This window comes from Agrilus planipennis, unplaced genomic scaffold (assembly GCF_000699045.2).
Source record: "Agrilus planipennis isolate EAB-ADULT unplaced genomic scaffold, Apla_2.0 scaffold13, whole genome shotgun sequence".
NCBI lineage: Eukaryota > Metazoa > Arthropoda > Insecta > Coleoptera > Buprestidae > Agrilus > Agrilus planipennis.
The window spans coordinates 711,065-727,243 of NW_020439040.1; the positions used below are offsets into that span (position 1 = coordinate 711,065).

Below are 16,179 nucleotides of genomic sequence, written 5' to 3' on the forward strand. Positions count from 1 at the left end.
TGTCAAAAGTTAAGGATTCGGACGATTTTTTGCAACAGTTTTGCGATTGTAGAACAGGCACCACCACAATCACCAACAACTCTTTTTGGCAATAATTCAAGGCAATATATTAGCATAAACACGAGAAGAATGGAGGTGTTGTATTGAAAAACAAATTTTAGCTCTTGTACCGAAGAATACAATACAATGTTCTTGCGATCAAGAGAGACGTTCTCGAGAGTGATGAATAATTGGTAAAAACATTATTAATGACTAAATTGAGGACTTGGGAGTATGTAAGGCTTAGGTAGGTATTACTTTTTGGAGTTCATACAGGTGAACTTTAACGCTATTAATTTATTTTTGAAAAATGCAGACAGAATAGACACTAGACTAGGAGCTCGATTGTTTTAAGGTCTTGCGCAACAGAATCAAACTAACACCGACATAATTGTGACAAAAAAATAGTCAAATTGTATATTTTTTTCTGATGATTCAATTATTTTTATCAAACTGGCATTTATCGTGTAATTATACTTGAATTTTATCGTGCGGTTGAAATCGAAATCGATGCAACTTGTGTAATTTAGATTGAGAATGCGTGAATATGTTGATATTGAAACGGTCCCAACCTGCTGACAATTTTTGGCTTCTTAAAGTAAGATTTATCGCGGCGTGAATCGAGTGAGAGGGGCCATTTAAACGTCGTTGTTGGGTCCGTTTCCACATGCAAATGGTCGCGTATTTCATTTACAAAACGTTGCGAGATTGTTGTCCACTCTTCACCAAGACATTAACAAATCGACGGTGGGCGCTCCGCATCATTACGAATGGCGAACTGTGGACGCCGCGGACAGCATACCATCTTTGCTTTTTTTCATGCTTATTTACAATCTGGCAATTTCTGGACAAATCTAAATCGTGGGAAATTTCAAATATATTATGCGATTTATATTACTAATCTACCAACTCGTCACCATAAGGTCGTTAGTCCTAAGACTGGTTGAATACGCACCTCCACTCTTTCCTTTCCTGAGCTAATCTTCGCATTTCTCCTAACTCCAGTTTCTGCCTTTAATATGTCTCTGAGTAGACCTTCGTGCCTTAGAAGGTGTCCTACCAACCTATCTCGCCTATTTCCTATTGAATTCCATAGAGTCCTCTGTTCTGCTACTTTTTTCTAATACCTCTTCATTTCTAACCTTCTCTATCTTCATCATTCGCCTGTAATATCACATTTCGAATGCTTCTAGCTTCTAGCTTTTCTTTTCCGCAGCGCCCACCGTCCATGTTTCACACCCTTACAGCGCCGCGCTCCAAACATACACCTCTAACAACCCTTTTCAAATTTCTAAATAAACCGTTCGCGAGCATAGAAGTGACTTCTTTTTATTGAAGGCGATACGACCTTTCCCTATCCTCTGCTTTATATCCCTACTACTCCTTCCATCCTGACTTATCTGACTTCCTAGATACCTAAAATCAGCCACTTCTTCTAATTTTTCGTCTCCTATTTTTATATTCGCCTTTTCCCTACTTTTTATTATCAGTATTTTTGTTTTAATTTTGTTTATTTTCATACAGTAGCTCTCTAAATACAGACATTTGTCTAGTTTACACTATTATCGCTAATCGGCCTCTATACTTTCGCTTGTTTTCAAAAAACTTGATATCTAGAATCAAAGGCATTATTAACGTTTGAGCACCGCTATAAATTATCCGCGGTGGTTTAGCGACAAGTCTTACACCATTATACCTTTTTACAATTGTTCGAGCATATGTTGCGAAGGGAAGGTACACGAACTGAAGCATCACTGGTCACGTTGGGCGTAATCGTTCTCTTTCTATGGTAATTTTTCGGGCCTCCACTGGAGAAGTTAATACCCGGTTCTCGGGCGTACGATGCCCATCGCTGCTACATGTATACGTACAGGTATAGATACGCATACAGATACACACACATATATATAATATATATACATACACACGTACGCAAACCCTGGTTGTCCACGTTCGTCCAAAGAAGAAACAATGTCGGTAATTTATGCCAGCGTCTGTGTGGGTTCCACGGTTAATGGTAATCTCGGCCCACAATGCGAAGAAGAGAAATTAAATTTCCACCAGTATTCAGAATAATAGCAACAAATGTACAATTGAGAGATGTTATTATTATTATGACTGAGGAAACGAGAATTAGCAACAAATATGAAGAAAGAAAGTGAAGAATTAAAATGAAGGAGCAGTGGTACTGGCCATTTCATTCTAAACCTGTAGCAGGTACCTATGTATTATATATGAAATAGGATAAAGTTTTTTTTATTAAATGTTACCATTTGTGGTCTATTTGTTGAGTATATGTAGTCAATTAAAATCTGAATCTAACCCCTCTTTATTCTTCGCTTTTTCATCTTGTTTTTGTTAGAATGAGGAAAAAAAGTACTTTAAGATACTACAAATTACCTCAAATTAACAAGGAAAATTGTTGTTGCTGTCATATCCTCGCCGAGTATCGAACCCGGCAGCGTTGACTTGACGCACCAATGTTCTAACCGCTAAGCTACGATTGGTGACAGTAGCAACAACGCCGAAACGTACTTATTAAGTCACAAAAAAAAAATTAGTTACTGTTACAGACAGGGGCGCAACAACGTTACAGTTTGACTGGGTGCTCCCATCACCGAATACCAATTATTATAATATTTTAGATTACCTTTGTTTGTTTATTTATATACTGCGGGTATGTATAAGCTGAAAAGATCGAGTTCGGCTGCTCATTTACGAGCTTGAACTATTTGAACCGAACTTTCAAGTTGGGTTATTATCTGAATCGACTGGAATNTGACCTGATATTATATTATGAAGGCGCTCATTTTTCTAACTGTAAACGTAAAATTTTGTCAGCTATAATCGTATAATGCTGTACGATGAAACGGTTGAAATACGACGGCGATGTGTGTTCAAGCCTACTGGTGCAGCCTTCAGATACCTGCTCAAGTCCCTACGATAAATTGTCTTGAACTTTTTTGAATTGTATATTGTTTTCGTATCATTGTATGGTCTTCAGCAAACATCTTGAATGTGACCAGTCAACAGATCAGAAACAGATGTTAAAACTAATAAAAATAAATGTTTGAATTGGTGTATTATTCCAAAATCCGAACATCTAAACATCTAAAGCCCCAAGGCCTGGTTTTGTCTGCATTTTTGGGAAACGAGATAATTACATACAATAAAATTATCGGTATTATACTATCGACACGAAAAGTTGTCCATGTTTACAAAAATATTGTATATTTTTTCTTCGAATAAACGATTAAATTAACAAATTAAAAAATAATAATAGTAAGTTGGAGGGATTTTTAGAGAAAATATGGGATTTTTTGGACCTGTGCGTGGGATTTTTTCCTGTAATAGATTGGCAACAGTGCTCCGCGCTCTCTCCGTGTGTCTCGGTGCCACCATGCGGACCCAAACGCGATGGGTTATTCGTCATCGCGCCTTCTGCTATGCAAATTGGACGGCAAACGAACGAACGAACGGCACCCAAATAACCGTAATCTAGCCATTTACTGCATTCATTTAATTTGCTAAGAGTACAGCGCCTACCTGGTTTGAAAATTGCATTTACAGTTAATGTTGGGCTTTAAAAAAACTTGTTTCGGCTCGATGAAAATTCTTGATAGGTACAAGAGCTTTTCACATTTTCCAAGCTTAAAACGACTTGTTTATTTTATTTTCGTTGCTTATCGATGCTAATAAGGAATATTCGACGATTACTTCTGCTTGTTAATTGCCTGATCAGTTTAATATTGATATTTCTGATTTATTTTTAGTGGTTAGCTAAATTGAAGAGATGCTAACGACAACGGTAAAAGCCTTGATGACCTACGTCTGTCCTTCCGCTGCAAGGAGAAAAAACCGGAGAGACAAAGTCACCATTATTGGAGCTGGTTCGGTTGGGGTTGCTTTGGCATATACGCTGCTAACTCAGGTATCCATAGATTACATAAAAATCAGCTTTCTCTTGCACAGTATAAGAACTATACTGAAGATGCGATTAGCATTATTAGAGATAGAGCATATTCAGGGATAAAAGATTACGAGTTACCACTGGATCTTGAAATTGAGTAGAGAGTAGAGTAGGTCTCACTCAAACTGCTATTTTTACTCACAATCAGTTTCGATGACCTCTACTTTCTTAACTTCCGGTTCCGCTAAGAGATCTTCTTGACCACATATACATATGTGGATAATGCATAACCTTACCGATCCCCAGACCCATGCAGGAATTTATGTCGCGCATTGAAAACAGTATCAAATTAATGGCATAGATCCAGCCGCGTCGGTCTTAACAGTAGTCTCGGTTTTTTTATTCTTTCTGTCTCTTTATCTCGACGACCATCTCCAGAAGCATCACCGCGGATGCCGGCGTTAAATAATGGATTTATGGGCGGGTGGCCGTGAGTTTCCAATTCGTCTTCCCTGTCTTCTTCGATCCGACGAGAACAGTAAGGACCTCCTCCACTGGAAAGAATATGTGCCCCGTAATGCTGACCTGGCAAGAGAAAATACCGACCGTTTGTATCGGTGACCGTGTGAAATATTCGTGTGTCTCGCGGTTACTTGATATCACGAAAAGGAGGGCAACCGAACTAATACACCACTCTTTACATCAGTTCCATATGGATACCCGTGATGGTAGTACGCCTTCTTCAATTAACGTAAGGTAAACAGTTGGAACCAAAAGAGGTGCAGGGGTATTTTAATTCTAAAATTTTCTGTTTTCTCTATACTATTGTTTAAATGAATTTTCTGATAAATAAAGCAGCGCAAGATAATAATTTTTAACCAACTTAAAATTTGATTGACATTGCAAAGTTAATGTTACTGATTAATTAACCAATGAATTAACATTCCACTTTCTTACAACAATTTTGCATAAGTCTTTGCAAGGTTGCACCTGTTTAAATCTTACTTTACAGAAAAAGACTTCCGAATTGGTACTAATAGATAAGAGCGAAGAGCAGCTCCAGGGAGAGCACATGGACATGATTCAAGGTGCCATGTTCATGGAGAGTCCGAGGATCACTTCAACCACAGGTGGGTGCAAAATAACCTAACCTAACTCAACCCAACAATCTACAGACACTAGATCGTTCAATACTAATAGGTACTACAAAAACTGCTCTAAAAATAGGTAAATTCACTTACCAATTCTAGAGGTATCTTCGGCTGTATTAATTAGACCTGAAACAAAAAAAAATTAATTTTATAATTACACCTATCGACGCTTTTGCACTTTTTTTACAAACATTGATTTATATGTGTTTTCCATTGAATTAACAAGTAATATATTCATGTAAAAAAAACCGTTAAACAACAGTAACAAATTGAAATCATTGATAATAACGCTCCAGCTTTATTTATGTGCTATTGAATCTCATAATCTGACCCACTTTATCATATTATTTTTCTATTTCAATCAAATTGAATCTCTGGTTCAACTAAATTCAGGCTTTGACGGATATAGGATGGACATATTTCTGGTTATATATCTTAATAAAAAATCTCCTTTTTGTTTTGAGTTCATCTTATTAATTTGTCGAGTACCCGTCATATTCGAGTCGGGAACGATACCATCATCTCTTTCAAATAAATAGGCAGATCAATTCGGTCGATACAGTCGTTTCGTTAATGAATGCTGACAGGCGTTTTTATTTTTTATCCGTACCGCCCTGCTTGCTGGCGACATGCAATCGAGGTGTTTGTGGAATGCGATCGTCTTTCAAACTGTATATATGTTGAGAAACATTTATATAATTCTAATAAATTCGGGAAAAACCTTCTGCTGAACATGCAACTCGATTTGGGCTTTTGATTACATAAACTCAAATTTCACTCTATGATCCATGGTAATGGATAAATAATGCGTCAAGGACCTAGTTTCATTTTATTTATTTTATAGGCTAAATCATCATCATCATACAGTTGTCAATCCTAAGACTGGTTAGACACGCACTTCCACCCTTTCTTATCCTGCGCATTTCCCTAAAACTATAACATTCAACTTTTCTGCTATGTTGCACTCCAGGTATTTTACAATCCCCGTGATCGATGCTACCCTGAAAACTGCCCTCCTTTGGGAACTTATTTTAGTTTGGTTCATCATTAAAAAGCCCCCCTACATATTATGGTTGAATCTACGGTCCCATTCCCTGAATCATCAAAGCGGGCTTCGTCAAGGTACGAGTCTCGTCGGATCAGTGTAAGCTACATAAATAACATTAGATACGTAGAGACCAGAAATAATTACAATAAATGCAATTATTGTAAACAGCATTTACCTACACGAAAATCGATTTCATCCCCAAAATAAAAGACACCCCTGACCGTAACATATAGTTGATGTTACTTATCCCATATTTTCTTATTTAGAAAATAATGAGGTACGCGGTATGTAATGCCATTTTAAAATCCAAATTACTCCATTACATAATAGTATCACATTATCGCGTGTTTGGGTAGCTGTGAATCATATCCATGGTGAAGCAGTTCCGGATGCCATGAGTCCAACGCCTAATAGAGTCGGCGGACTCTTTCTCCTTGTTCAGGCTCAGCCCAGGAATTCTCTGACGCTGTCATCCGCGTGATTTATGTGGCGTGAAGACGCTCTGGGATACATCGCGATAGAGTTGAATGATTCTACATTTCTATATATATATATATACACGTAACCATGTATAGGTATCTGTTATGCGAACGTTTCTAATAAAATTAAATTTCCGCACTGAATTGAATTTGAAAGACAGCACGCACACCCAGCCGTGTGTAATCGTATATTATCGGGATGTTGCACTTTCAATAACACCACGGCGGCTTCGCTGCTCGTTTTCTGCTTTCAGCGTCGATGAATGAAAATTTGTTTTAAAACGTTTATTTCGTACTAACTCAAAGGAGCCTATTTGTTGTTTCATTGACTTGCACGTATTACTTTATGTAACACTAACTGGTAAAAGAAGACAATTTCTTTTTAGAGTTCATTAAAAGTTGTAGATTAAAGGGCGTCGCATCAAAACTATTTACTCACTGTTGGTATGACGAAAATTTAACAAAGAATCCAGTCAAATGAATATCATATACCTATTTTACCAAAATTCACTTATAAAGTTTATTTCTGAACATAGGCCCTTGGAACTTCAAGACACTTTCACCGACGTTTCTTCAAATTTGCAGTTTCTTCTTAGTTTGTTTTTTATGGTCTATCTGTGACATTCAATGTTCGCTCTGTAGGAAAACTATTTAGTTTAGTTTTGGGAATTTGGCCCCAATACTTAGGCAAAATGCGAAAGAAGCCCAAATCACAGCTTTGCCAATTTTTACTCGACGATACGCTTTGAACGCATGGGTGCATAGTAATGGTGAAATAACACCTTGCTCTTGGTATTTTCCGGGTGTCTCTCTGGCTGTTGCCATCTTTAAGCAGTCCAGTAGTGACGCATATAATTTACTGGACAGTCAGCTAGAGGAATTACCTCAGCGTCCCAAAAAGCTGACGCTCTCACCTTTCTAGCCGATAGAACAAATTTGACCTTTTTTAAACCAGTTTGTCATGTCCAATCAATTGTCATGGTTGTTGTTTCGTTCCAGGGATTCAGTAATGAACCCACACTTTATCAATTGTCACAAAATAACGCAATATTTCATACACTTACAAATTGGCGGGAGAATTCGTTTTTGGTTTGATGTGAGTAAACCCCAAAGGTTCTTCAAAAGCCAAATTTAGTCATATTCGTTATTGTTCATCTATCACCTTTTACTGGTACTTTCAAAGAACAAATTACTGTGTATACTTCATTTCTTTAGGGAATTTCATCCTTGAGCTTTAAGATTTTTGTCATTAATCTCACTTTATCTTTAGCTGTTACAAACTTAATTGATTTTTAAAGAATGCGTACAATATCTGACTAAAGGAAATAATAAGATTCTTTTCGAAAACGATTACGTTACGTATTGCATTAAACGTTTAAGCCGCCGAAAAGCATGCCAGATGAACGCAAGCTGCGGATTCTTCATTCTTCCAGAATCCTGCTGTTAATTCTCCTCTTGCGACGTTTACGAGCTAATGTTTTTAATCTGATATCTGTTAAGTTGCATCAACGACCCGGAGCGCTAAGACAGTGTGCTGGAAGATTTCTTGCATCGGGAGCTAATTCTCCGCCTCGCGATGAGTTACGGCTGTTTTGAAGGAGCATAAGCTTCGTAGCAGGTACTAAAGACGGAATTAACGTGGATTTTAACTTCTACGGTCGAGACTGCAATCCTTTTCGAACTGCAACTCGTCTTAAACGCAACATATTTATGCATTTCTCGCATACAGACGATTTTAAAGAGGATAAACTAGTACTTTGTTTTACTTATGCAGCTACGAAATTTTTATTAAGCGGTTTTGTTCTTTTTTCGTTCTCCATGACGACCGTGTGGCCGCCGTATTAAAAATAACCCAAAGAATGTTTTTACTGTCCTTTTTATTAGATTATCATAAAACTGTCGACTCTTGCGTCGTGATCATCACCGTCGGGGCCGTGATGCAAGAAGACGAAAACGAAATGGACGCCGCTAAAAGAAATGCAGAAATTCTAAAAGAAATCGTACCGGCTATAGTTAAGGAGAGTCCTGAAGCTGTAGTCGTTGTTATGACTCAACCAGGTGCGTACAATAATTACACAACATCACAATAAGTGAATTCCATTATAAAAAGTTGATTTTTAGTTGATATTTGCTCCTACATTGTGTGGAAACTCAGCAAGTTTCCGGCCCATCGGGTTATAGGCTCCGGCACCTGCCTACAGTCGGCGAATTTTAAAAGCCTCATAGCTGAAAGGCTTGGCGTGAGCCCAAGCGCAGTGCAGGCTTGCATCATTGGAGAACCAGGGCAAAAAAGTAGTAAGATCCAATGCTACGACATATTTAAACAAAAGTGCGAGGTCCAAGTTTCTCACAATCTTATTGTCTGCTGATTGTGAAGGAATTTTTATTATCAGTTAATAGTCTCATTTTTTATAGATTACCTATTATAAATCCCGTTCTAATGCACTCGACAAAATAAAATCGTAACGTGTTAGATTATAAAGGGTCGCTTTATCACAACGCGTATAACATCCGATTATATACGACGGTCGTATTTTCAAATAAAGACCAATTGGCACTTAATAAAATGGTTGTAAAATCCGTAGATTAAGAGCCAGTTAGTCGTAAACTATGTATACCTTAGACTTGAGTGAATATTACATACATCACTGTCTTTTCATTATTTAGTCCCTGTATGGTCAGGGGTAACCATATGTGGGGTACGACTGAAAGATATTAACGCTGATATTGGTACCGATGAAGATCCTGAAGATTGGAACTATATTCATAAAGAAATTGTTAAGAAGTAAGTAATTTTCAAGAGGTTTTTAATAAATATTTTTCTTTTTATTTAATAATACAATTAATTGCTTCTGACTTTCTTTGACAATAGTTTTTGACGTGACAAAGTCTTATAATTTGATGGAGCCGGCTGCACGCACGAAAAAACATGACTCATGCGGCGTTACCTCGCTCTGAGGCGTTCCATTTAAGGCTTGAAGTGCAAGCGAGAGCGCGGAACGAGCGACAAAGAGGCACAATCGGCCTCCGCGTTCGGCAGCGTTCGACATCTGTCTCTCTCCTACTTGAGTGAGCGATGCGTCCGCGTGGACAGCTGCTATACAATAATACATTTCCATTTACCTCCTTCTCCATAACCATACAAAATATCTATCAAACAAATAAAATTAAAATTTTCTTTTGAAAAATGAAACCATTCCATCAGTATTTTCTTATGACGTTGTCACGTTCAACTATCGTCAGTAAACCGACTTTACAGACAACCGATTTTTTAAACATGCAAAAAAGTTAGTAGGCAAAACGGGGCAATTCTGACCTTTTTTTCTAAAATTTTAAACAAATAGGGTATTTAAATTAACATCTATTAGTGGTTTATAATCATCATGATAAGGTCGTCAGTCTTAAGACTGGTTGGACACGAATCTCCACTCCTTTCTTTCCTGAATTTCTGCATTTCCCTAAAACTAGAACATCCCACATCCTTGACTATTTGCGAACAGTAATCTAATCTAAATCTACTTCTACTACTCTTAATTCCTGTTTCTACCTCCAATATGTCTCTGACTAGACCTAACCTAACCTCTATCCATCCACGGTATCCTCATCATTCGCTGGTAACATCACATTCCGAACGCTTCTAACATTTTCTTTTCCGCCGCGTCTGCCGTACCCGTACACCCGATTAATTTAGAAATTCGAAAAAGATTGTTAAAGGTATATGTTTGGTTTTTAATACTGGAATTTAAAATTACCTACAGATTGTTAATTAAAATCTTAATCCTTAATTACACCACTATAGATTGTCGGAGAAGCAGGAATGATAAAGTGCTTTCTGTTTTGTCAATGTGTCTATTTTGAATAGGAAACATTTCTCTACATCATTTCATGTTTTAAGAGGGAGAACAAAGGACAAAAATCTAATTTAATGAATTGTCATACTTTCTGTATTCTTAAATAACATCACTTATCATGACCAGGATTTACATTGCGTTTGGATAATATTTTTTGCCGGTGTTAATGAGCGAGATCGGATATTTATATTATACTTATATTAGTGAGTCTGCCCCACGTTGGGCGCCAATAAATCTCGTCGTTTACCAACCTGTCGCATTGGGTACTGCTAACGCGTAATTTCTTGGTAAATATGCGAGTGAATCATGCGGAATCGCCGCAAAAATCGGCACGTTGTAAATCACGTACATTGTCCAGATTGTCCGGCTCTTCCACTGCCCACTTTCATAAATTAATACGAGGACCGTACGATGAGGGTAAGGAAAGGAAAGAGGAAGAAGTCGCAGGCGAGTAATAAGCGGTACGTGGCGCGTCAATTAAATCGTTGCCCGAAGGCGCGAACGCTGCGGGACATCTTGGTGATTTATAGATTATTCGGTTGGTGTGCGTACGAATAGATTTGAAAACATACGCCAAAAGAATCGAGAGCGATAATAAACAATTTTTATTTTAAGTATTGGCATCTAGCAAGGAGGAGTTAGAGATAACTTTAAATAAAATGGAAGCGATATTGACAAAACAGTATTGTGTGAAAATCAATAAAAGTAAAACAGAAATACTGATATGCAAGGGAAGAAAAAGTAGGGAAATGGCGAATATCAGGATAGGAGACGAAAAATTAGAAGAAGTGGTCGATTTTAGATATCTAGGAAATCAGCTAGGTAAGTCAGGACGGAAGGAGTAGTAGGGATATAAAGCAGAGGATAGCGCAGGGTCGGGTCGCCTTCAATAAAAAGAAGTCACTTGGACGGTCAGCGTGGTGGAAAAGGAAAGGTTTAAAGCGTTCGAAATGTGGTGCTCTAGACGAATGATGAGAATACCGTGGATAGAAAAGGTTATAAATAAAGAGGTTTTAGAAAAAATATGAGAACAGAGGACTCTATGGAAGTCTAGTCAGAGACATATTAGAGGAAGAAACGGAAGTTAGTAAGGGTAGACGTAGACTTACATTAGATTAATGGGAAATGCAAAGATTAGCTCAGGATAGGAAAGAGTAGAGGTGCGTGTCCAAGCTGCTGTGTAAAATACTACTTGTTTTTGCTACCGATTTTACAATTCAATTATTTTAAATTCATCACAACTAAATCCACTAATCTGTACAATTCACACTTCACGTATGTATTCATCTTTACTATATGTTATTTTCAGTTCCAATTGTATAAAAAGTATAAAAGGTCACGAAGCTCTGAGTATGGCGCAAGCTATGGCGAAAATTACATCGGCTATACTAGAAGATACAAGAGAGTGTATGCCAGTATCAACACATATAAGGGTAAGGAGTTTTATTTATAAAAATTAAAGATCATTTCAAAGATAAATTGAACACTTCATTTCACCATTGATGAGCAACTTCAAAACAAAAATAAAAGTGCAATTATTTTACGCAATATCATCGTGGAAAATTGTGAAATCGGGAGATCCCCTCGCGCTAATATTATACGACTCAGTGATCCGTGCTGTAGCCGCTGTTCTACGTACCAATTCGATTTAATTAGCGGAGTATGCAAATAAAGAGTTATAAATTTTACGCACTGACAAATGCAAAGGAGGAACGCATGTTGCAATTTGAAAGTCACGGAAGCCGGATGGACGGAATGTTCGATGTTGTGTCCGTTGTTACAAGTACATATGCATATACATATATACCCACGTGAGTGCGATCCTTTGGCAGATCGTAGATTAGTTTTCCGTGTAGGTAAATGTCTTTTCATCGACTCTAATCAGATATTTCACCTGGCAAGTGCACCGTACATGTGCGTGGTCTTGTCCGAATCGTTCCCTCACAAAACTTTACCACTCATCCCTACAGTATTCAGTAATCATAAGCTCTCGTTAGTCCTAAGACTGGTTGGACACGCACCTCCACTCTTTCCTATCCCGTTTCTCTAAAACTAGAGTATCCCACATCCTTAACTATTCGTGAACAATAATCTAATCGAGGTCTATCTCTGCTCCTCTTAACTCCTGCTTCTGCTTCTAATATGTTTCCAACTAGCCCTTAATTTTTTGTAACATTTTCTTTTCCGTCGTGCGTCCGCCGTCTACGTTTCGCACCCGTACAGCGCCGTTCTCTCGACGGACCTGTATATATAGATCGTTGGCCGAGTCGATACGGAAAAGCCGCAAATCATTTTTACAACGGGGTAGGTACAAAGATAGAAAAGGGCTGTTTCTCGGCCAATACATTAGATTCGATTCAGTTGATAATAAAAATGATTTATGGATTTTCCGTTTTGACTCGGCGAAAGATCTTTACTGTTAACAATCCTTTTCGAATTTCTAAATTAACCTTTCGCGAACATAGAAGTGACTTCTCCCTGCTCTGTTTTATATTTCTTTCCATAAAACTATTTAAAAATCGCCCAATTTTTTCAGTTCAGTGTCAATTTTTGACTTGACAACGTCTTATAATTCGATGGAGCCGGGTGCACACACGTAAAAACATGACTCATGCGGCGTTACCTCGCTCTGAGGCGTTTCATTTAAGGCTTGAAGTGCAAGCCAGAGCGCGGAACGAGCGACAAAGAGACACAATCGGCATCCGCGTTCGGCAGCGTTCGACATCTGTCTCTCTCCTACTTGAGTGAGCGATGCGTCCGCGTTGACAGCTGCTATACAATAATACATATCCATTTACCTCCTTCTCTATATCCATACAAAATATCTATCAAACAAATAAAATTAAAATTTTCTTTTGAAAAATAAAACCGTTCCATCAGTATTTTCTTATGACGTTGTCACGTTCAACTATCGTCAGTAAACCGACTTTACAGACAACCGATTTTTTTTATTGCTTTTTGTATACGTAGAAGAGCAGTGTCTCATCAATCGTCGTTTGGTGTTTTATTATTCAACACGTTCCTGACTGTTTGCGGAAATAAACGTGATTTATTCCCGAGGCTAGTTCACGAACTAGAGATCCTAGATAATAACACTGACACCCGGCTGTCTGGAAAAGCGTTACTAATCCGATCAAAATTCCGAACGAGAAAAGAATCCATTCAATATATACACATACCTACATATATACACAATGAAGAGAATATTCACGTTGCATTTACCTATCATTCAGCGCTTGTCATCTTTGGAAATTAATATTCCTCGGCAGTCCTGTTTCTGCAGCTAATAGAGTTACGAGACCCCATTGTATGCTAAATGGTGAAGCTAATTTTTTTACCTTGGGCGTCGATTGAAACGGGATCGAGCGAATCAATGTAAATAAATGATCCAGATCCGTGGATGATATTTCTTCCATTATTAAAAGCATTGAAAGCCTCATTATACACCGGCACTCTGGTAGCACGACGATGAAAGAAATTAGTCTTGGCTTTCTATAATGTGTAATGATTAATCTGATCCAAAGACGTTAAAGAAAATTACGATCAGGACGGTATGAAACTTGCAAATTATAAATTTATAGATTTTACTTAAAAGAAATTATACGTAAGTAATAGTTGATTAAGGATTAACAAGAAAGAACCGCAGCTAAATAATTTTGTTTTTATGCATTTGACTTTGATATCGCACCCTTTTTGTTGCAATCATAATTGAAGCAAACAATCTAATAATAGTATCCAAAGATAGTGTATTAAAGATAATATATTTAATTAAACAAATGTTGTAAGTAAATTCTTACACGATTCCAATGCCGCTAAAAATGGATCTGTAAAACAATCAAGAAGCTACTTGTTTGAGTCACAACAATTTAATTAGTTTTCAATGCGAACACTGGGCGTAAATAATATCAAAAAACTTGCTCGGAAAGGTTTTGTGTTGGCGCTGATGTTGTTATTATTATTATTGGGTTTGGGTGATGTGTCCACAGATAATATTTTAATTATAACACATCGCTAAAACCAATTACTTTTCGAAAGCCATATACATACATGAAACCGAATTCAAGAGGCAGCAGGTCAACTGATCTCCATACACGTATACTAAATAAAAGATATGTACAACCCGATTTTACTATTTTTTTTTAATTAAAATTAAATAAAAATTGTCCAGGATATGTCAGGATGTTCGCAGAAACAAATGGTGTTAATGCATTTAGGAAATAGGCGTGTTACAGGAATACGTTTTTCAGAGATTGTTAATATACATTTTCGCATAATATCAGGAAGAATCGATTGTTTATTATGTTCTTCGCGAATGGTTGCGATAATTTAAACATTTTGTAGGGTTGTAGACACAAGGATAGCGACGCTGGTGATAGGAAGGATGTTTATTTGTCCTTGCCTTGCATTTTAAGCAGCTGCGGAGTGTCCTACATCGTTCGTCAGCAGCTAACCGAAAAGGAGAAAAATTTGCTTCAGAAATCAGCCGATAAAATGAATGAAATACAGTCAGGCCTTGATCTAACATTATCTGAAATGTACGCAAATAAATAAAAAAAATAAACGAAAAATTATATTACCGGCGTTTCTATATTTTGGTAAAAGGCAATCTAAATCAATAATACTAATCTAGCGGCAATACAAAAGTCTTCCTGCTCTAGAGAGAGCAAAGACTGAAGCGGTCCCAGGATAATCTAGTTTTTGACCAAAACGAAGTGTATTTGGTACATTTTAAGGGTTTCCCAATCAACCAAGATCTTAATTAAACAATTTCCAAGGACCATCCTTGTTAAATGAAAGTATTATAGAAACGGCTCTATTTTTATTTCTTTCTTTTATCACTTTGGTAGCAGTTAGCAATAACAATTCCTCACACTGAAAGTAAGTTGTTGAAAAAAAAAAAAAGAGTTCGATTATCATTGACGCATAGCTTGAAGTCATGGGACAGGTATGTAAATTAATTAAATTGTCGGACATCATACTTGTACATGCGTATAGGTGGTGCGAATGGAGTGAGTATTCGTCGAAGAAATGGAATATGTTGATTTAACACGACTTAATTGAAAGCCTTTCGATGTTTCGATCAAAAGGACCCCTTAATTGACTATTAATCAACGGGTCGCGATCTCGATTCACTTAAAAAGAATAATTATATCTTGGCAACTGACCGCCGCACTGCACGGCGCGCTATCGGCTTAATTACAGATTATGGACTGCTCGAATCATAACTGTTACCTTTAAAGCCAATGTTAAACCAGCAACTGTCGTGCTAATCGCTACAGAACTTAAAAGGTACCAGCTACAATGTACACCATGCCCCAAAACTTTGTAAGTGAAATAGAAACAGGGAGACTGTGGTAAACTAATAAATAAATAAAATAGAAGACTCACCCCAATTACCACCAACACAATTTTACTGAGCGAACACGTGTTTCGCCCACTTCAAACGTGGGCATTATCAATGCGAGACTCAGTCTGAAGTGGGCACTTTTCCCATCTCAACCCTCTTCCCAATCCCAACCATCCATTTTCTTCCCGGGGATGAACAACCCGCAGGGTTTATCTCCCCACTCGAGGAGGGGTTTTAGTCAGTAAAAATCAGATACTACCTCCCCTAAGGAGGTGTCTTTTGAAAATTTCCTCACCTCGAGAATAATCTAAACAAAAAAAGTCTGAAGTGGGCGAAACACGTGTTCGCTCAATG

The 16,179-nt window shown here is 37.5% G+C and overlaps 1 protein-coding gene across 1 annotated transcript in view; it reads left to right on the plus strand.

Annotated features, from left to right (window-relative positions):
- Window positions 1–15,051, plus strand: part of LOC108744232 (L-lactate dehydrogenase-like) — a 152,311-nt gene extending 137,260 nt beyond the window's left edge. Inside the window, exons 2-8 of the mRNA XM_018479892.2 lie at window positions 3,813–3,970; window positions 4,962–5,079; window positions 8,512–8,685; window positions 8,749–8,922; window positions 9,295–9,412; window positions 11,788–11,911; window positions 14,820–15,051. Of these exons, the coding sequence (XP_018335394.1) occupies window positions 3,833–3,970; window positions 4,962–5,079; window positions 8,512–8,685; window positions 8,749–8,922; window positions 9,295–9,412; window positions 11,788–11,911; window positions 14,820–15,029 (1,056 nt within the window). The 5' untranslated portion in view covers window positions 3,813–3,832 and the 3' untranslated portion in view covers window positions 15,030–15,051. The remainder of the gene's footprint in view (window positions 1–3,812; window positions 3,971–4,961; window positions 5,080–8,511; window positions 8,686–8,748; window positions 8,923–9,294; window positions 9,413–11,787; window positions 11,912–14,819) is intronic.
- The last annotated feature ends 1,128 nt before the right edge of the window (window positions 15,052–16,179 follow it).